The sequence below is a fragment of the Mytilus trossulus genome, chromosome 9, assembly GCF_036588685.1.
Source record: "Mytilus trossulus isolate FHL-02 chromosome 9, PNRI_Mtr1.1.1.hap1, whole genome shotgun sequence".
Classification (NCBI taxonomy): Eukaryota; Metazoa; Mollusca; class Bivalvia; order Mytilida; family Mytilidae; genus Mytilus; species Mytilus trossulus.
In genome coordinates, this window is record NC_086381.1 from 9,888,617 (window position 1) to 9,912,534 (window position 23,918).

Genomic DNA, 23,918 nt, shown 5'->3' on the forward strand with positions numbered 1-23,918 from the left:
GACTTGTGGTGAAAAAAAGGCATAAAAAAAATTTGTTCGAAAAAAAAATCCATAGCCCCCCCCCCCAGAAAATCAAATGGTTGCTGCCTAACAGTTTGTATAGATATATTATAGTCATTACCATGCAAAAGGTGAAATGTAATTTTGAATTGCTATAAAAATGTCCAAAATTAAAACATTTCAGATTATATAGTAAAAATATGAGAAATTACAATATGTTTGTAGGAAGTTTCCATGGGGAGGTAATCATTTTTTTCTTTTTAAAAATTCTTTATTCAAAGGAATAATGTTTTAGGTTATCTCCCCATGGAATCTTAACAAAAGTATTGTTATTTCACAGATATTTTAATGAATATATGACGTTTTAATTCAACATTAATTCAATGAAGAAAAAAATGTAGTCAGGCAGATGACAATTTTTTTTATTCTGAATCCAGGTTTAAATGTCTTAAATTTTGAATAAGAAAAATTGTTTGATAGCTTCTAAAATTTACAAAAAAAGTCTGTGTAAAGGTAGATAGGGTGTCTTCCTCCATCTTGGATTTGGAAATACCAGAAAACAAGTTCTAGAACTTTCATAGAATCTGCAAATCTTTGGAGATGTAGGTAATTCGTGTGTAAGAAATTCCACTTCTACATAGAAAATGACATGTTTTATCATATTTATGATTGTTTTTAAAAAAAAACAGAAAAAATTTGTTTAAACATTTTTTTCCAACTTTGCCACATAAGGGGAGGCAACCCAAATGCAAGGGCAGATAATTCAGATTAAGGTATTTTTACAATAGAATGTGTTAGGACTTTCCTCTATTTTATTATATATGTAACAAGAAAACGGGTCCAGTGACCCCATTTTTTCTTTTTCTTAACTGAAAGCATACTATTAAAGCTATCATCTCATATGTTATCTCAAAATTATATGGTGTAGTTTACGCTTTATTGCAGAAAATTGGGGTTTCCATGCATAATCTATACAAAATTTGACAATTTTGACCACAGTGCAGCATGAAAAAAAGCCCGGTAACCCATTCTTTTTATGACTCTTTTTTAAAAGAATAATATAAACTTCGTTTTGGCAAATTATTAAAAAATTCTATGGATTATAAATAAAGGCAACAGTAGTATACCGCTGTTCAAAACTCATAAATCCATGGACAAAAAACAAAATCGGGGTATCAAACTAAAACCGAGGGAAACACATTAAATATAAGAGGAGAACAACGCCATAACACCGAAACGTAACACACACAGAAACGGACCAAGCATCAGACAAAACACCACGAGAATAACAAATATAACATGAAAACCAAATACATGAATTTGGGATAGACAAGTACCGTACCACGTCTTATCTCAATATCTCAAAAATAAGAGAAAGCACAAACGACTCAACGTTAAAATGCAACACACACATAAACGAACAATAATATAACAATGGCCATCTTCCTGACTTGGTACAGGACACTTTTAAAGGGGAATAAAAGTGGTGGGTTGAACCTGGTTTTGTGGCATGCCAAACCTCGCACTTTAATGGCAAAGTTAAATATAACATTGAGATGACAACATAATACAATACAAATAAATAGGAGAACATATTAGACAAAGAAAAACATGATTAATAGATAACAAAAAGCATCAGGTTTAAAATTCAATACGCCAAAAACGCGCCTTGTCCACACAAAAATCAACAGTGACGCCCAGATATAAAAGATAGAAAGTGAAAAAAGTACAAAGTTGTACAGCACTGAAGATCAAAAGTTGAAAAGGTTTCGCCAAATACGGCATTGTTTTTATGCCCGGGATAAGAACATTCTTATTATATAGAACAATTCATGCTATTGCAAACTGTAAATTTTATCAAATGTATATGAAAGAGTTAACATAAAGAAACTGCGGTATTAAATAATTACAGAAAACTAAACCCGAATACATAACGCCAAGATATAAAAGATCGAAAGTGAAAAAGGTACAAAGTTGTACAGCACTGAAGATCAAAAGTTGAAAAGGTTTTGCCAGAATACGGCATTGTTTTTATGCCCGGGATAAGAACATCCTAATTATATAGAACAATTCATGCTATTGCAAACAGTAAATTTTAACAAATGAATATGAAAGAGATATACATAATGAAACTGAAGTATTAACTAATTACAGAAAACTGAACCCGAATACATAATGCTATTAAAGTTTAACACAGAATAGACACAACCGAATCAGTCCAGGCGTCAACGTAATTAAAAAAAATGTGACGTCACATACGATGGCGAAACGGCACAAACGTTATGTCACATTTGAATTTATAATTTATGAAATTTAGAAACAGCATGACGTCACATATGAAAAACTATCAAAAAGAGATAGAATTAGGATTGATTTAAGATTATATTAGAACTAAATACTGATAATTCATTTAAACAAAATGCATATAGCAATACTTATTAATAGCAGTTAACTGTAATATATATGTTATATATGTGTCCAGATTGTTATGAATCCAACTTTAAACGTAAATAATCGTTCAAAATTTAATATAATTAATAAAGGCGGTGATTAATTTTTCTATCCGTAACACCTAAATATAATAAAAAGACGACAACACATTTGACAAAATGATCCGATGAGAATTACAAATATAACATTAAACATATAAACTTAATACATGAATTTGGGATAAACAAGTACAGAAACACGTCTTATAGTAATGCGAATTCACATTCAGCAAAACAGTCACAATCGGGAATAAGTCACGTTTGGTAATTAAAAGATTAGACGACATAATGACAAACCACAATCTACCATGTGGTAAAAATGTCCTTAGCTAGTTTGGTTAAAGAGACATCATATGGATCCACCAATTCGTGATGGTGTCCATAAAATTTACGGAGTGTCAATTTTAATCTGTCCTCCTCATAACTTTGTTGGAGCAGTTTCTGCGTAAGGAGCACACTCCTGTATATGAAGTCCGTATAGTGTGAACAAGCACGTGAATAACGTATCAATTGTGATATGTAAACACCATACGAAGGGGCAGAGGGTATGTTACTGCTGAGAAATGGGAAATTGATAATTGGGAAGTTGAAATCGTCCCGTTTATCATAGATTTTCGTGTGAAGTCGTCCATCTACGTCAATATTGAAGAAAAGATCAAGGTCTATAATTTAGACACCCCATCTACCTTAAGCACTCTTATGTGACTTAAATCATTTTGATTTTTTTTTTTATTAGATATACAGGTTTCCTTTCAAAATAACAACCTCCAATAAATAATTAGTTTCAAAAACCGCATTTTAATCAAATCTTATCGTCTGCTTTAGTGTTTTGATATCGTCCCTATTTTTAGTTACATCTAAAAAAAAACTTTGAGATTGTCATCTAAATATTATTTCGGAACTTCTTTAGACTTATCTTACCACCTATATCAAATTTCAAGATGGAAGATGCAGACGTCAAAATTTCTCTTAGAAGTTTAAAATATCTATTTAAAGTTCATATTATCATTGTTGTCCTCTCAATCCTTGTTTCAAAAACAAATAGCACCAGTAAAGATGTTTCTGTAACATATGATCACATGTACACATCTGGTTTAAATGCATATGTTGGAGGAAAATGGTTTCAATGCTCAGCATTTCTGGAAAAAGCTATTCAGGAGAGAAAATCTTACAAAACTATCATAGTTGATTGCAGACTTCGTTGTCGCAGTAATTCAGTGCTGTCAGACTTTTTCATTCCAGCAGATATAAACACGTCTGTAGATGCTTTAAGACTCAATTTCTTTGAAAATCTAGTAAAAGAATCCCATTGTCTGAAAACATGCAAAACAGAGAGGCTTGGATATCAAATCTCAGAAAACCGTGTCTTACTTGAAGTAGAAGAGGATTTTGATAATCTCAAACCATATTCTTATCTGCAGTTTTGTTACTATAAGGTGAATCATTGAATCTATGAGAAATTGAATTTAACTATTCAGTAATTATGATTTACTCATGAATTTAGTCTTTATGAAGAACTGGTCTGCTTTCTACTGCCTCAAACCCCCTCAATATTTTACTCACTATTGATGGCTACATTGACTTTCACTGGCTATGAATTACTATAGAGAACAGAATAATTCAAGTTACAGTATTAATCATGTTCATTGTAAAATTTATAATAGGGTTTTCACAAAAAAATGTAAGGTGTAACATACTTATACATGTATATTTTCACTGAATAAGGCCAACATTTAGTCAGACAATAAACATGTTCAGGGAAATAGTATTAGTTTATGTCTTGAATAAATAATTCCAAGGGTTTTGCACAAATTATTATCGTGGTAATACTGGAACTGAAAAAGGTGGTAAAATTGCACATACAGGGACCCCCTTTTCTGGTGGATTATTTAGGGAATTACTGAAGCATGACTGGAGCGGGCCCCCTCTTAGGCAGTCAATGGGCTCCCACTTATGAAAATTTCTGGATCCGCCACTGACATATATAATTATTAACTCTTTTATTAGTTTAATTCTCCCAAATACTGAATTATCATATTTTTTATAAGTATTTGATGTAACAATTTTTGCCAAAGTCTGCATACATGAAATTCAAGTCTAAATATGTGGTTAACCTATACCGGGAATTGCATGAAATCCATGAAAATTTGGTATCCTACAATTAATATTTAACTATCCACAGTATAATGAGTCCTATCATTGTACAGGACAACGGTGATACACGTCACGAACAGTCATAACAGCTGCAGTGAGAAATAATATGTAGCCACATATCTATGTGATTTTTTCTGCTAGGATAATTTGTCAAATATTTTGTTTAATAGATCTTGATAAAAGAAATAACAAACACAAATTATGTTCATATAGGCATAAACTTCTATAAGCTAAACTATTCCGCTTTGTCAATTTGTTGTTCAGAAATTTCATTGAGCTATTTGATTTTTAGTCAAGGAGAAGTTTAACATTATTTTACAATAGCATGTGTAATGAATTTCATTGTCTTCTAGTTGAAGACATAGAAAAGTCCTTACTCCAGATCCAATGACATTGGTTAAAGTATAAATCAACTGTAAAACTATTTATAAATTATTGCCTGGATGAAATTCAGAGTTGTCCAAGGCTTATCTAGTTATTTGGTCCAAAATAAACCTTTCTTTACTTGTCTGAACAGTTTTATATGGTGCACATAGTTTTCCTAACATTTATTTATTATAAAAAGAAGAAGATGTGATATGATTGCCAATGAGACAACTCTCCTCAAGATACGGAATGACAAATAAATTAACAACTAAAGGTCATCATATGATCTTCAACAAAGATCAACGCCGACAATGCACAGTCAGCTATAAAAGGCTGGAAATTATTGTCCACAATCTTATTGGGTACTCACAGGTATAAATCTTTTTTTTTAAATATAGGATTTCGCTTTTCTTTTCTGTAAATAAACTTTATCCTATATGTAGTTGAAAAACAAAATAATAATATGGGGTCTCTTTTATCATTTAAGCTTGCCATCTGCCTGCAAAAGAAGCATGCATTTATGTTAAGATACTTTTTTCTGTTGAACTAATAGGAGAGAAAAAGGAAGTATTGAAACAAAATCACAGAAATTGCTTAAGTTTTAATAGTTTGTTTAAGTACAGCTTATTTGAATATAGTAATGAAAAATATAGGTCACCGATAAGTTTTAAAAGATTTCAATTTTAATTAAAAAAATCTGCATTTTTTTCAGCAAAGGGAGATAATTGGAGCTTTTTCGATGATATAAACATTTTAAAAGTCATCTGGGGCCAAAACAAATTGAATTTTTTGGTAAATTATTTTACCATGTCACAAACATTTATAAATTATCATGAAGTTCAGTAAAGGAGGGGCAAAAAATACCATAGGGACAGTCAAACTCATAGATAAAAAAATAAACTGACAATGCCATGGCGAAAAAGAAAGACAAACAGACAAATAATAGTACACAAGGCACAACATGGAAAACTAAAGACAAAGCAACACGAACCCCACCAAAAAATGAGGGTGATCTCAGGTGCTCTGAAAAGGTAATCAGATCCTGCTCCACATGTGGCACCCGTTGTGTTGCTTATGTTATTTCAATTCAGTTAAAAGTATAATTTGGTCAGTAACATTCAAGTCTTAGAAATGTAGTTGAAGTTCCTTACAAAGGACAAGGGTATAAAGACAGTTAAATAGTAAGAAGATTTAAAAATTAAAGTTTTCATTGCTAGAAACAAAATTAAACTGATAGTGTTCATTCACATGAAAGTTTTGTGTCAACTGTAGTTTATCTCAATCTAATTAAAATTAAATCTCTCACTCGCTCATTTTTTAATGCTTGGTCGCTGTGATTGAGTTTATCTGTAAATGACTGCTGCCAAAGAATTTCTATATATGTATATATATATATAGATACCTTGATCCCAATTAATCTTAGCATTTTTTAGTTCAACATAATAAGTTTGGTCAAAAATTTCAGATGATATAAAACCTTTCCAGAAAAGTAAATATAAACTCCATCAGGTAATAAGGCATTTACTTATAATGGTGAAGGAATTCCAATTATCTTATTATTTATCTTTTTATACCAACTTAATCCATATTTTTCTTGTTTAATCTTTATTTCCATTTTAAAACAGTAAGTATACATATAATTATGGTAGACCACTACCACTCCTTACTGAATCCTTTCTCCGCAGTTTTATATAATTTATTCAAATAGTTTTGTTTGACATATGAATATATATAATGAAGTATGTATATTAAACCAGTGAGACAGAAAATTAACAAGACATTAAAATAAAAAAAATCATCTAAAAGATCAGTCTTAAGGTACAATTGATTTATACACAACTCTATATCGTCAGTTGAGGTCATGAATATTCCTTTAAATTAATTTTAATCATTGTAATCTGAAGGATGTCTGTTGTTCATTTGATTGAATATATTTAAAACAGTTCACATTTTTTAAAATCAATATTTTCCCAACTAAAATTAATAATTAAATTCCACCAGATTGGGCAAAACACATAAACTTGTATGCTGTCTGTGAACAAAATATCATTGATTCATGTTTTAAGTTTAAAACAATTGATTTGTCAAATATTTATGACTTGAAGACTGTTACAGTAAAGGGTCAGTATGTATTGACACTATTGTGTAATCTATGTGTCATTAGAAAAGAAATAACTTTTTAAGAATCAGAGACAAAATATAGCATTACATATAGCATTAATTTTCAACAAATTTCGATTTTTCAGTACACCCATGGAACAAAATTCGATCGTTTCTGATATGAAATGCAGTTGAAAGATTGTAGGATTCAGAAGTCAGAACATTAATTGTCCGAGACCACAATTAATTCTTAGTGCACTTCCTTTGGAACATAAATGTAAATTAAAAAAATCCCACCTTCGCTTTCTCAATGAAATTTTTACCATGTTTACAGTATGTTGGGCTACTTTTGGGACAATTTATATAAAAATTATAGAAAACTTCATCGGCTCTAACTCAAAATATGGACAATTTTATATTTTGGGCGTCTTGAAATCTTTTGACAGCTTCCGAAGAGCTAATTTTAAACCTTTTTCAGCTGGACCAAATCACTACTTTCCTTAAAAATTCTGGACCCAAATTTTTTTACATTGTAATTTAACCCCCCTTTCAGACCTAATAATAAACACAATTTAGATCTATTTTGGTAAATTATAGACTTGCTTTATTGGTGATTATTTTTATAACTTTTGGAAACCAATTTTTGGAGGCATTTTTCAGTACCACATGGAATTAGCAAAGAACCCTATATTATTTCACAAAATTAATATATCTATAGGAATCTTATTCTTCGATTTGACTATGAAAACCAAGCATATATTTTATTGAAACCTTTTCTAAAGATCACAAAATTTCTTTTGAACATGGTCATGATGGTAACAGGAGAGACAAAATATTGCCCAACCTATCAAAAAATGTTTCAATATATATATATATTCTTGTAACTTGTAAGTTGTATGACATTATCAAGTTTGAATCTTTTTAAATGTTGTTCTATAAGTTTTTTTTGTTTTGATGTGCTTATGACAAGGGTTGTTTGAATAAGAAACTTTAAATCAAGTTTGCCATTTCAAAATTCAACATTTTTTTAAATGACCCATATAACATGTGGCAATATAGGAAAGGTGTACTGACATAAGTAGCCTCTAAACACATTAGCTCCAAATGGAGCTTTCGTTAGTAGAAGCCATATTAACTATGTGTATCAGTGAGAAAAATGTAAAAGCATAAAAATATAGTATATATACTAATACACATAATTAACAGTGCCTGGTGATGTTAATTATGTGTATTGGTATATATACTATATTTTTATGACCCATATAACATGTATTTTCAATTTTATAATGGTTTTAAGCAATGAATCCAAAATGTACTTTAAAATTAGTTTTTTTACCATGGAAAAAAATAACTAACCCATTGGTTATTTTTACAGTAAGGCATCATATTGTTTAAGAATTTAAGTATAAAAGAGTATAAATAAATGTTGATTATTTATTTTTGAACTTTGCCATATGTCAAACACACATGTTTCTTTACCATGTTCACTGACACATGGTACCATAAAAATATTCTTAAAAACTTGTTAAAAGATTTTATGTAATGACTTTATTTGTTTAGTTGATATAAATAAGAAGTTACTAATACAGTTCGATCCTATTATTGAAATTTACAACTCACTTATTTTACATAAAATATATTAAGTAAAAAAAAAATACATTATTTCTATAATACTCAATCGAGACTCAGTTTTAGTCAGTTGAAAAGTTGAAGTCAGATAAGCAAAACCATGGATTTCATAATGGGAATAAAGAGCTTTTTATGCTTTTGGATAAATCATTTAAATACAGGAAAATCGGGGAAAATTGCTGCTTTGCATATTTTATTTATCTTACTGACATTTTTTATTATGAACACACATAGTCACAGTGATTTTCCAAAGCTGACATATGATAATTTTTACCTGTCGGGATTACAAGCTATAAGGTCTGAGAAATGGTTTCAGTGTATAGGATTTGTAGAGAAGGCTATCGAGACTAGAAAACTATACAAGGCAACAATAATTGACTGTAGATTGAAATGTCATGGAGGCCAAATGATTGACGATCATTTTCTTCTCAAAATTTCCAACGATTCTAACAGTTTGTATAAAGCGAATTTCTTTGAAAGGATGCTTCGAGAGTCTCATTGCTTGAAAAAGTGCCAGACACAGGAGTTAGGCATTGAAAATATAGTAAATTCTGAATTTGACAAAGAATTTGAAAGTTTTGTACCATACATCTATCTTCAATTGTGTTATAAACAGGTATACATATATTATCTCTAACATTTATTAAAAAGTGTTGACCTAAGCTTACTTGCATATTTATACTTTATATTATATAATGCTAAAAATAAAAAATAGAATGTTACTTATCCAAAGGTTTCATTTTTCTTTTTTTATGTGAATACATTTTGGAGACAATTCATTTGTAAGGTGTTTAAAGGATAGATGTAGCTTTTTAGAGTATTTCCAACAGGAATTTCCTTTGATCCACATACTCCCTTGAAATAATAACTAATTTTCCGTTTTCATGCTTTATGTTTGAAAAAATATTTAACGGTTTAGTTTCATGAAGTAATATTTATATACAGCATGTTAGAAGTTTTTGTAGTGCTTTTTTGTGCTAGTCCTATCAAAACCCAGGCTAGTATTAAAAAATTTCCTCAATAATCTGTATTTATAAGGCTGTTGCCTGTTGGAATTTTTAAAATAGTAAAATTTATAAAAAAAAAAATTACAGAAAATTAAATCTATTTATAAATCATTAAATAAATGGTGTGATATAAATATTCAAAGAAATATCCAGTACATAAGTAATTTGTATTTGGACTGCAGCATCAAAAAACTTAAATTATAAGCGTTCTTTCAACAATAACAAAATTCATTTTCTACTCAATTTTTTTTTCATTCCCTTTGGATTAAAAATTATGAAAGACTTCCTCCATTCACAAGAAAAAAAATCAGAATTGAAGAAAAAAATATGAAGCTATATTCTCAGTACAGTTTGTTTTGCTCAATCTGTAGTGTTTTATGTTCTATGTTGAGCTTTGTATACTGTTGTTTGTCTTTTAACAGTCCTAGAAATTTGCACAGGACTGACAGCCTGTATTGATAATGCCAAATTCCAATTTCTTTGACTGTTTGATTGTTTTAGATTTTGCTATGGAATTACCCTCAGAATGTTTTCGACTAATGAGTTAGAATATCCCTTTGTTGTCCTTTGCCTCTCTTTTCAGGCAAATTTCAAGTTTGTCCACTGCCATTTTCAATCTCATCAAATAAAAGCACTATGAAAAAATGTTAGTCAATCCATATTTAATTTATTTTCAGTTAGAGCGATATACAGACGCAGCATGTGCAGCATATACCTATTTCTTGAGGAACCCAGCAGATGAAGATACTGTGGCAAATATCCATTCATACAGACAAGACTTCAAAGTTAAAGATGTGGACTTTAAGGATTTGGAGAAAAAACCTTATCAGGTATGGAATAAATATTATGAATTCAGAAATATTTCAATGTTTTCATTATTGCGAAAAATTGGACAAGGTTATAATTACAATAATTTAAAGTCACATTTTGACATTTTTAATATAAATTAAACTCGCATTTTGGTCTTAAATGACAAAATCACAATGATAAATACATGCATTAGTTTCTGAATTCACAATAGACATTTTGGGACCTTTTAGTATCCGCATGTATGTATCAAGTCAAGTAAACTATTTGAATAATTTTCTTTACATTTATTTTCTTTGTAAGTGATAGTCCAATTTTTCGTAAAGCTATCTAAGCACCTTTCATTCTGCAATTAAAATAGATCATTGTCAGATCTGTGTATGTAAAGCATGGAAACAGGATCTGTTATATACAAAACACTAAAAATATTTAACATTAAATATTTTGAGCTATTGGCATTGCAAAAACTTGTAAACAGTCATAAGGACAATACCCAGTAACAGAAATTTGTAATGTTCATGAGACGGAAAAAGTCCATTTGATAAGTTGAAATATTTGTTATACTATTCTACATAAACATGAACATAAACAGCCTTGTAATAGTTGTAATACAACTCCAGTTCACTCCATATCAAAACATAAAGGGAATAATATAAAATAGTCCTTTTTTATAATTTTTTTCTGGACTCCATGTTTTCTGTTTGATTAAAAGTTTATGCTGAATTAAAACATCTATCTTGATGTTTATATGATATTGAATATCTTTTTGGATATCAAACCAGGAAAGCAGTAGGCTGTATTTTTTAATACTGGACAGTTAAGACAGCAAACAGAAAGTTGAAAAAGTAGTTAGTACTTCAAGATTTCATATTTTTTGTACTCTTCATGTCATGAAGGCACTTTTCCTCATGAAATCCCAGTTGCATAATACTACGTACATGATATGCTAATGGGAAACATTTCTATTCAGCATTTAAAAAAAATTAAAAATCAGCTGTTTTGCATGTAAGCCTATGGAGCAGTCAAATTACAAGACTGCAACCATTATAAGAAAGAGAAATTAAGTCTCCTGTATAATTTTAATGATTGTGGGGGACAAGTTTACCAGATTTTCTCTTTCAGTTGATCATGTAACATAATCAAATTATCTGGTCCATCTAAATTTGTCAAAAGGATAAAATAAATTTACATTTAAAACACATGTAAAGGAATAAAGATTATAGATTTTATAATCAAAACTCAGTATATTATATTCATATTAGCACCACATAAGTATGGTCATGTTCAGTCTACAACTTGGTGGTAATTCAGTGTCATCTACAGTGGGTTAAATAAGTCTCTGTGAAGATACATTGAATATATAACTACTATACCCCACACGTGAAAGAATCAGAGGAATAAAAAAAATACCAATTAAGTCTGCCATATTGTTTTCTTTGTGCTAATCCAAAAAAAAAATTATTGGTTGCCACCTAAAATTAGGATATTTGGTTGTATATCATTTTTAAGGAAGTTACATTTAGGGCCAAGGTCATAGTTCTATGAATAAACTAACTCATGCTGGAAAGTGGTTTCCTGATTCTGAATAAAATACTTTATATATGATTAAACCTTTACATGTTCATGTGGTTACATACAATAAGAGGATTGAGACCTATTGATTTGATTTTGTGGTCAGACTCACTAAATCTGAGGTCAAGGTCAAATTACTAAGAATAGACCAAGACAAATTTCTGTAAAGGAGTTTCTGGATTATAGCTCTATAACCTTTTATGGAAATCAGAATCATATATATGGTCACACATAAGAATATTGGTGTTCATTCTAGTTCATTATGTCAAGTTAATAGAAATATATAGTGAAATAGAAGAGATGGGAGATCCCTATTTGGTTTTAATCTATACATCCAATGTCAGTTACTATTAAATGAAATATTGATAGACGGATTTGGACAGGACAGGCCTTATAAAATAAGTTGTAAAAGAAAGTGGTTAATGTATTGTAGGATTACAGAATAAAAGGAGAGAATGCTTATGACCAGGATGATTGGACTAACGCTATAGAATTGATTGAGCTTGCTATTACAGAATACTACATAGAGGAAGAGAGGTGCCGAGTAGAGTGTGAAGGACACTTTGACCACCAGTCATTCCCAGACTTTGTTCAGGCTATAGCTGGTAAGTTAACATAGAAGAAGAGAGGTTCCAGGTAGAATGTGAAGGACACTTTGACCATCAGTCATTCCCAGACTTTATCCAGGCTATAGCTTGTAAGTTAACATTTTGGAAGGTGTGAATTCCAACCCATCTCAATCCTAATTGATAAGGATTGTCAGTTTTTAAATGGAAGATCATGGTTTTCTCCAGTCTCTCAGTCTTCCTCCACTAATTAAATCTGGCCACCACAAAATAGCTCCAAAACAGTGCTTAAAAATGGTAATAAAACACAAAAAAAAAATTAAAAAAAATAATTTTCAAACAATAGAATTTAAGACTAGGTTTATAAAAACTGAATTTTCAACTGTTTTATAATAAAGTCCAAACATTATTGTATATGTCGTATACTATCACTGCATCTCTATAATGTTAGTAGGACATACTTCATGTTCATCACAGAATTAGGTCAAGATTGAGGATTGTTTGATTTTATGTATTGTAAAGTTGATTAAAATAAGTCTTCAAAACAAACATTGTTTAACATAACTCATTCTGTTTTAGGATTGAATTCTTTAAATATTTGCATCTTAAAAATTTTAAATACAGATTGATAAAGTGAATATCAGTTTCACTGAGAATAGATTTTTTTTTATAAATTATTTAATTAAAGTATATATTTCTCTCTCTCTCTCTCTCTCTCTCTCTCTCTCTCTCTCTCTCTCTCTCTCTCTCTCTCTCTCTCTCTCTCTGATGTTTAGACTGTCTAGGTCTTTATGAGGTTTTTTTTAAATAAACTATTGGCCTTTACTTTTAACTTTTAAAAGTCCATTTGACTTCTATATATTTGCAGAAAAATATTTAAAAAAATTTTTTTTTTTTAAATTGATATTTTTTTTCCATGATTTATGTTAAAATATGTGATATTTACAAACTCTGACTATTAATTTCATAACTTTTGGTCAGTAATTAAAAAAGTTTCCCATTAGGTTTCTATGTTAATTTTTTTTTTTAAGTGTTAAAAGTCAAATGGACATGTAAAAATATCCAAAATCTGTGTTGTGGATTACGTGATATTATTGAGTAGAGTACTGAAGCTGCATAACATGATTTATCAGTACAGGGGTTCTTGGTTTTTTATCCTGTTGATTGGATCATTTAACTTGCAACAGTTTGTAGAATTAATGGACTTCAAATTTTATGACGTATTTTATCAAATCTTGAACTTAAAGTGCCTATATGTCTTATAATAAGACTGGTGAAAACATGACCTACAAAAACCCTCTCATTAATTTAAATTCAGAATGTAAAATGGGGATATTCTGGTATTTCAAGATCTGATTAAGTTGAAACGCTCTAGAAATAAAGAATTAAGGGGAGTTTTCTCCATTATTAGCTATCATTTTAACCAAAAGTTATAGAGAGATTTCTAAAATTATCAAACAGACATACCATTTCTAACTCAGGGTTAAGATAACTTCAAAATAGAATTGTTCTGTCAATCGGTTTTCCAAAGGTTATTGATTTGGGTATGTACAGTGTCTGTGCATTTACTCAAAGCTTTTGAAATTTAAGGTGTTTTTACAGTTAATGATGACAAAATGGAGGTCTATATTGATGATTGTCACTGTTCAGGGTTTATGGTCCTTGTGGTATTGCAAAATGCGAGGAAACAGAAAAAAAACTGATTTGCTGTCACTCTGACAGCCTCTTGTTTCTGACAAGTTTTGAAATTCTTTTAAATTGCATTATTCTTACAAAAACTTGCACTTAAATTTTAATTTTGAATTCATTATTATTTGTTTGATACCAACTTTTTGCATTTTTGCAGATTGCAGGTATAGGTCAACCAAATTTAGATGTTCAACAAAGTATGAATTTTCTATTCTAGCTTGAAGGCAGACATTGGCAAAACAATGATTTTAAATAAACAATATTTTCCTCAGCTCACAGAAATTGGTATTCATAGACGGATTTATGGGGACCAGGGGGCCTGGGCCCCCTCTTTTTGGGGAAAATATTTGGTTGCTTATATAGGGAATCACTGAAGGGTGACTGGAGCTTCCCCCTCTTAAGCAGTCAGTGGGCCCCCACTTATAAAAATTTCTGGATCTGCCACTGGTATTGGTATAGATCTACAAAAATAAGTATCCTTCAAGAAAATAAATAAATCCCCAGTAAATGATAAACAACACAACAAATAATACAGACCACCTGTAACTTTGTTATGTGTTAGTATTAGGTTTGTATATAAGGTAATTACATGAATTAGATGTGTCCATTTTAAAGGCTTATTACAGCTTATGTTGTACTGTTTAATTTATTTGGAATTACTAAGTAAAATTTGCTATGGTTTGATTACCTCTTCTTTGATTTTATCTCCATTTGCAGTTCTCTTTTCTCATTTCATTTTGATAAGTGCAATTGTATTGTGCAGATTGTCGTTAATCTATTTTGAATTGCCAGATTTTTTAAACAAATCTTTTGAACGAAGGAATGCTAAGCATAACTGTTATTGAGAAAAGTGATGCATAATACATTTAAAATAAGCAGACCACACCACAGGATAATTTCAATATTTAAGGAAAGACTTAATATTTTTATACGACCGCAAATTTTGAAAAAATTTTCGTCGTATATTGCTATCACGTTGGCGTCGTCGTCGTCGTCATCGTCGTCGTCGTCGTCCGAATACTTTTAGTTTTCGCACTCTAACTTTAGTAAAAGTGAATAGAAATCTATGAAATTTTAACACAAGGTTTATGACCATAAAAGGAAGGCTGGTATTGATTTTGGGAGTTTTGGTCCCAATATTTTAGGAATTAGGGGCCAAAAAGGGCCCAAATAAGCATTTTCTTGGTTTTCGCACTATAACTTTAGTTTAAGTTAATAGAAATCTATGAAATTTTGACACAAGGTTTATGACCACAAAAGAAAGGTTGGGATTGATTTTGGGAGTTTAGGAATTAGGGGCCAAAAAAGGGCCCAAATAAGCATTATTCTTGGTTTTCGCACAATAACTTTAGTTAAAGTAAATAGAAATCAATGAAATTTAAACACAATGTTTATGACCACAAAAGGAAGGTTGGTATTGATTTTGGGAGTTTTGGTCCCAACAGTTTAGGAATTAGGGGCCAAAAAGGGACCCAAATAAGCATTTTTCTTGGTTTTCCCACCATAGCGTTAGAATAAGTGAATAGAAATCTATGAAATTTAAACACAAGGTTTATGACTATAAAAGGAAGGTTGGTATTGATTTTGGGAGTTTTGGTCCCAACAGTTAAGGAAAAAGGGGCCCAAAGGGTCCAAAATTAAACTTTGTTTGATTTCATCAAAATTGAATAATTGGGGTTCTTTAATATGCCGAATCTAACTGTGTATGTAGATTCTTAATTTTTGGTCCCGTTTTCAAATTGGTCTACATTAAGGTCCAAAGGGTCCAAAATTAAACTTAGTTTGATTTTAACAAAAATTGAAACCTTGGGGTTCTTTGATATGCTGAATCTAAAAATGTACTTAGATTTATGATTATTGGCCCAGTTTTCAAGTTGGCCCAAATCGAGGTCCAAAATTAAACATTGTTTGATTTCATCAAAAATTGAATAATTGGGGTTCTTTGATATGCCAAATCTAACTGTGTATGTAGATTCTTAATTTTTGGTCCAGTTTTAAAATTGGTCTAAATTAAAGTGCAAAGGGTCCAAAATTAAACTAAGTTTGATTTTAACAAAAATCAAATTCTTGGGCCTCTTTGATATGCTGAATCTAAACATGTACTTAGATTTTTGATTATGGGCCCAGTTTTCAAGTTGGTCTAAATCAGGATCTAAAATTATTATATTAAGTATTGTGCAATAGCAAGTCTTTTCAATTGCACAGTATTGTGCAATGGCAAGAAATAGCTAATTTCACAATATTGTGAAATAGCAAATTTTTTTTTAATTAAGAGTTATCTTTCTTTGTCCAGTAAAGTAAGCAAGAAATATCTGCAAGAATTTTTTTTAATTGGAGTTATCTTTCTTTGTCCAGAATCAACTTAAATCTTTGTTATATACAATATACAATGTATATTCACTTTTTACTACCAACTGATAAATTTAAATAATCTTTACCATTCAGTGATAACAAGCAGTTTTTTTACATCTTAATATTTTATGATGTATTTAAATGAGTAGTAATTGTTGCAAACTCCATTAGAATATTTTAATTGAAATTAGTTTTGGAATAAGGGAAAGGGGGATGTGATTAAAAAATTGGGTTCAATTTTTCTCATTTGAAATTTCATAAATAAAAAGAAAATTTCTTCAAACATTTTTTTGAGAGGATTAATATTCAACAGCATAGTGAATTGCTCTAAGAGAAAACAAAAATTTTAAGTTCATTTGAATACATTCATTCTGTGTCAGAAACCTATGCTGTGTCAACTATTTAATCACAATCCAAATTTAGAGCGGAATCCAGCTTGAATGTTGTGTCCATACTTGCCCCAACTGTTCAGGGTTCAACCTCTGCGGTCGTATAAAGCTACGCCCTGCGGAGCATCTGGTTCAGTCTATGAAGAAATAGTATTAATAATGTGGTGCACACTGAATAACCCGAGTAACAGATTATTTAAAATTATGCACCACATTTTTGAGGTTATTTCGAAAAAATACAGCCAATCTTTATAATTTAATTCTAAATTCCATTTTTAAGGAGTAAATTATGAAAAAAAAGTTGATGACCTCACGATTGCATGACAAAAGTATGTATGTGAGCTGATGGACAAAAAATCTTTCAGCCAATCATAAGATTTGTTATATTCAAAATTAGATTATTGCATAATATTAGAGAAAAATACACAATGAACATTTTGATATATACATTATAACTTATAAGTAAGGAATGACAGAAGACTATTCATTAATGATTGTGCAATGTTACAAAATAAAATACTACAAACCTTTTAAGATTTTAATTCCACTTATTTACTATTATTGACAGTGTTCCAAAATATTTCTGTACCAGTGCATATTGTTAATGTTAGGTCAATTATAATGTGAGAGGTAGTAATGTTTTAGTTGCTATGAAATAAGATTTGAATTCTATCTTCTAAAATGGTATTCTTGCAAATTTGCAGAAATCTTATGTTAACTCTTAAATTATTGTCCTTAAAACCCTTTCCTCCATTGATTTTTTTTTCCTACTTAATTCGCATAGGATTTTCCACTAAAATCCTGAAAATATGCTTTAAAGTATTAATGCATTGGGAAATACAAATATTTCATCAAGTCAGATATTCCTTTTCATATTGGATACAAATTTTATTAAGTCTACTACAGACACTTTGTAGTCAAAGCGTTTCAACAGAGGTACTTCACAGGAGTCAAAAGGCGTCATTATGGAGTAAAGGGTTAAATTACATTGTTTTATCCTGTTTTATGTTTTGTGCAAAAACTAAAGAAGATAGAGATAAGCTTTAAAACAAAAAAATATCAATAAAAACGTGATTTTTACATAAATTATATTCTTGTCTTCAATGTTGGAGAGTTAAAGTATTCTTAATGAGTGAGAATTGGTCATATCGCATCATTTCAACTCGAGTTATTTAATTTTGATATAATAATAAACAAGTTCATTATTTCTATTTGAATTAAATAACGAGAAATGATATCAAACAAATATTTTCTTAAACCAGATGCTGCACAGGGCACAGCTTTATAAGACTGCAGAAGTCTAATCCTGAACGGTTGGGGCTAGTATGGACACAACATTCAAACCTATTTCTCTTATGGTCAACACTTTAATTGTGTTAAATTGAAAGCCCAGAAAGTCTTTGATCTAGTCATTTGCACAAATTAGTATGACATCATATGTCCCGTACTGATGTCCAACTTTAACATTAGACATTTTAAAACTTTTTGTATGCTTCAGAATGTAATTAAATTTAATTAGATCAAGAAGCCTTCATATTGTGTCAGCAAACATGCAGACAACCTGATAATCGGTATGTATGAAACATATGGACAACCTGATAATCAGTACATATGAGTCGAAACAAGCATAACATTTTCAATTCTCTCCATCATCATATATTGTGGTAAAAAAATGTTGATATCGTAAAGTATCAGCTGCGAGGCATAATATGAAGCTATTGTGTCGAGTGAGTGCAGCAAATGAGATAAAAAAGCTTTCATGTTGTGTCAAGCAGCTGATATTTTACAATATCAATATGCAGATAACAAGATAATCGATTTTTTGGCTGTATTTGTGTCTGTTTGAAGTGTTTGATTATGTCGTCACTGATATGTTCAGGTGAAGCTTAATGAGGCCAGGTCAATGTATTTGATGTCACAAAGCTGTGATATGCAATTTTATTATTATAAGAACTGAGCAGAGTGATATAGACAGTGGGATGTCCAATAATTTTATTTTACAGTTTTCATGTTTTGGGAAGGGTTTTGTTATTATCAAATCAATTCACCATGAATAATTACAATTTCAGTATACCTTTGCCCAATTATTCTTTCAACTTAATGTTCTTCAGAGAAAAGAGTAAAAATCTGACTCTTTAATAATTTGGCAGACAACTCTGTCATAACTCTTAGCTGTTGCCGGCTTGAATTAAGGTTAAGACATTTGGTATTTTGAGCTTGTTCACTTAGATTCTTCAACTGTCTTTGTTTAGGAATTTGACGAATTATGTTTAGGTGTTCAATGTTTAAAAAAATACCCAGAATGCATCAGATCCTGAAATTGTAAATTTTATACAGGTACGCCTTCAATGTTAAAGAATGTAATAAAGTAAACAAAAGGATTTCCTATGAATTCATTCATAGTTGAAACATGTGGTGAACTATTTACTTGCAACATGATAAACATGAACAATTTTACTGATGAATGCAGTCAGTTCAACCAAACTGAAATAACAAAATGATATACGCATGTGTCTTAGTATTAAAGATTATATTTTGATGATATGCAATTTTTCTTAGCAAAAGTACAAAAAAAAGTAAAATCTCTGACATCAATAGGACATGTAGGTGTTTCTCAATTTAAACTAGAAATCATTTTGAGAAATAGTCAGTGAAATCTTTTACAAAAGAGATGGATTACTATATATACAGCCTTTTAACTGCAGAAAGAAGTTTTTAGAACATCCACAATTGTGTGACTCACATTCCCAAAGTAGGCTATTTATCGTTATAATTCACTGGTCCCTTGTTGAGCATCTTCTAAAGCAGTAAGAATAGTAATACCCATCATTGGACATGAGGTCCAAAAGAAAATATGCTAAAGAAAGTTATGATGGTGGCTTTCAGGATTGTTTATGATATTTTAATCAATAATTCAAAGTTGAAAATTCAGAAGTCAAGGTCACAGTAGTTGTTTATTGACAGAAATTTTGGATTGTTTTCTTCAAATGATATCTTTCAACCATGTCCCAACTTTTACTCATCTTGGTTTGATACTGTCCCATTGGACTTAAAATAATCCTATTTGTGTTGATTTTCCTAAGATCTTATTCTTGGGCACAGAAGCAATGGGCCATTTTTAGAATCTGTCTTTCACAGCAAGGTATCGTTAATTTTTAATGACTTTACAACGTAATTTACCAGATAGGTGCGCTGGTATCCCTGCTCTTTTAAGGTTTCAAGCACTTTAAGAAATAATTTATTTTGGTGATTAATAATCTTAATTCCTGTACTACTTATTTAATGGTCACCAACTTATTTAATTTTAATTTTTTAAATATTTTGTGCAGTATAAGATCAAACTATTTCACACTTTTGTTTAACATATGTTGGAAGTGTCAATGTCTACATTAAATCAGGTGGTCATGATATGAAATGACAGATTCAGCTAAAAACTGTATCCCTGAACTGGCCTATTGGTCTGGCCTATTGGTAGATTGAAATTGTTAAAAAAAAATTACTTTGAATGTCTGTGCTGCGCAAAAGCAGATTTAAAATGCAAATTTATGTTTCAAGAAGATGTGGTTTTTTTTTAAGACGAATCAAAACTATTTTGGACAAATTAAAGATGGTATTTCAGCAATATTATGTGTTTTCTATACAAATTTAAACTTTTTGAAAGAATTCAATCAGTGACATGTCAGATAATTGTTGAGATAAATGCATTAATTTTTCTTGATTTTCAGCTATATTTCAAGGAGTTAAGTATGTTAAGGTTGTATGCAAAATTTGATCAAAATCTGTGACATACCATACCGGTTTCTTTTTATTAAATTTGTGAAATTTTTCAGTATTACAAAGTAAATATGACAGAACACAGATAATGTTTAGCAATCAGACACCATGAACCAAAAGGTTATATCGCAGTTTAGACCAATACTTCTGAATTTAAATACATTTTTTTTTGTTGATTTGACAGAAATATATACTGGACGTCTAGTTGTTGGTTAATGTTTTTTTCTGGAAAAGAAGGTTAAGATAAATAACGTCACTAAAAAAACCTTCACCTATTTTCCACATCTGTTTCCCTGACAAAACATGATAAATGCTCACACAGACTTAAACTGTCTGCCATCATATTATTCAGCATTACATGGAACAGGATATTTATGCCATACACCAGCAATGTAATGCTCAGTAATTCGAAAAAATATTCATAAATCAATTTAATCCCATAAGTTGAATTCCTGTGCAACACCGTGATTAGAAAAAAAAAATCTGTTTAAGTATGACCATTAAGAAAGACAATGTTTTATGAAGATTCATGTTGATTTGAAGGGTTTGTTTCCTCTGATTGACCATTCACTGTTGTTTAATTTTAAATCATAAGATGCAATTACCCCTTTATGTAATTGAAAACAAATATTTATAAAAAAAAAATGTCACTTCCTTTCTACATCTTAAGTACTATTGAGACAAATCTATTATTAGCTCCAAAACATGAGCTCTCACTTGTTGTCGGTGTTTATTCCTTTCATCCATTATTAATATTTTGTTGATTCTTTTCCTCAAGAATGACTTCAATACTTTGAGTCAATCTTTTTCTCATTATCCTTTGTGCGCTAACTTTTGTTTGTTTTTTATCAGATAACACCCAGTTCAGATGAACTATTTAAAAAAAAAAAGATTGCATTTTTTCTTATGACGCAAGAATCCTGTCAACTTATTGATAAATGACATGGATATAAATAACAGCACCCCATCCAAGTGCAGCTATTTACCCCTAGGGGATTTTTGTTTTTAAATATCAAAATTAATTGAAAATGCAAAAAAATGTCAAAATGTGGTGCCAATTTGCCAAAACTTGGAGAAAAAAAACAGACTGCCAAAGTTCCTACAAATCAAAATTGAAAACATAAGATTATTTTAAAAAGTAAGATTTGACAACGTGCAGCAACTGTGTTGAAAAAAAGTTGTGGAATTTCTACATTAGAACTCATCAGAATTTTCCAATTTTACACCCTGTAAATAAGATGAGTACAGGAGTGCTTCATAAATATGTACATTTTAGCTGCATCTCAGGCTGTATGAATTCTCAACATCAGTTCAGTACATCCCCTAAATTCACCAGGATACCTAATAATACATGTGTATTAGGGAAAATTGAACAATCTAATTTTCTCAGAAAATACTAGACCTATCAGAATTACTTTTAATGATAAAAATTCTTGAGTAATCCTACTAAAAAGACAACTGTCACCTAACTTCATATTTTAAAGATTTCTTAACAGCATGACAGAGATAAAATCCAACTAATGTCATGTAAACAAATGTACTAGGTTTTCTTTTTAATTTAATTGGATTTATTCTGTCATTTATCTGATATTAAAACAACTGTGCATGCATGCTAACTAATGCATTTTGTATTATTAGTTTTAACATTTGAAATATATAAATATACATGCATATACATAGATTTTTTTTAATTTACAACTTTATAAATGTTATATAATTTATTTTTTTTACAGATCACTACATCTCTGTGTTACAGTGTCAGTTTAAATGTGAGAGGAAGTTGAGCATTCTCTTTAAAGATTACTTACCAGATTTTGTTGGACAGCATTATAATTTTCTACAATTTGCATATCACAAAAGTGAGTTTGGTTACTATATTTATAATAGATAGTTTAGTTATGTTATAATTACCTTCCTATAGTATCTTCAGCTTATAAACATGGGTTGGTTATCGTCATAAGCAGCTTCAAGATTTTAACATCATCAAAATAATGGTTTAAAAGTTCTTTTTTTCTACATTTTGAAGAAAATTATTTCACTACTTACTACACATTGAAATATTTTCTTTTGTCTGCAGTTCTTTCTTGTTTTTTTAAAGAACACATTGCTGAAAACCCTAAGCCGAACAATTTAGTCTTTTTGAATAAAGCATTACTTTATTTAAATTCAAAATAGTTGAAAGCATTTTTTTGTTATTTTCATTGTTATAGCTTATGATTTGAGTGGTTGTTAAAGAATATGAGAAATATGTTTCTTTTTAAGATGGCAATAATGACAAGGCTGTGGAGTGTGCAGGCACATACCTACTGTTTAATCCAAATGATGAAGAAATGTTACGAAATAAAGCATTTTATATGCAGAAACTTGGATATCATGAAGCTCATTTTGTACCTCGTCAGGTAAATAATAACTAACATTTTCCACAATTTATTCAGAATCCATAGGACTATGTGAAATTTCATTGTTCATACCTCCTAAATAGAAATAACACCATGTCATTGGCTGAATTTGTATTGTTTAAGAATTTGTTAGCCAATCCCAATGTTTGGGAGTACATTTTTTTCAATAACTTGAAAAGCATTAAATTCTGATACAGATAATTTAAGTTTCAAACATTCTCTTTTTCGGAACAGTTTTCATAATCTCCCTTGATTTTCTGTCATGCCCTTCCACTTAATATAAAAGACTTATCACAGCGAATTTTTTTCAGGATGCCAAAGAATATGAAAGCCGTAGAAATAAAATGTTGGAGTTGTTGTACTTCATTAGAGATGAGTATAATGTATTGGAAGAGAGTGAAGAAGATACCATGAAGGGGGATTACCTTAGAGAAATCGAGTCAGAATTAGAAAAGATACATGTAAGACAGATAAGTCACTATAATGTAAAGATTGTTAGGTTAACATCATGTTATTTTTAAACAATATTTCAAAAACATGTTATTTGAAAAAAATACTGTAAGTGCTTTACACATTAAGAATAATTTTATTTATCAACTAAAAAATATTGTACAAAAAAAGGAGT

At 30.0% G+C, this 23,918-nt stretch overlaps 1 protein-coding gene across 3 annotated transcripts in view; it reads left to right on the forward strand.

Annotated features, from left to right (window-relative positions):
• The first annotated feature begins 3,428 nt into the window (after positions 1-3,428).
• The window catches only part of LOC134685087 (prolyl 3-hydroxylase 1-like), a 38,071-nt gene continuing 17,581 nt past the window's right edge, over positions 3,429-23,918 (forward strand). For 2 of the 3 annotated variants that reach the window (XM_063544501.1, XM_063544503.1), the window contains exons 1-6: positions 3,429-3,925; positions 10,423-10,575; positions 12,558-12,729; positions 22,628-22,753; positions 23,157-23,293; positions 23,605-23,754. In XM_063544501.1, the coding sequence (XP_063400571.1) occupies positions 3,431-3,925; positions 10,423-10,575; positions 12,558-12,729; positions 22,628-22,753; positions 23,157-23,293; positions 23,605-23,754 (1,233 nt within the window). In that variant the 5' untranslated portion in view covers positions 3,429-3,430. Of the gene's footprint in view, positions 3,926-10,422; positions 10,576-12,557; positions 12,730-12,760; positions 12,822-22,627; positions 22,754-23,156; positions 23,294-23,604; positions 23,755-23,918 lie in introns of all 3 variants that reach the window. The other variant, XM_063544502.1, reaches the window with a different exon arrangement.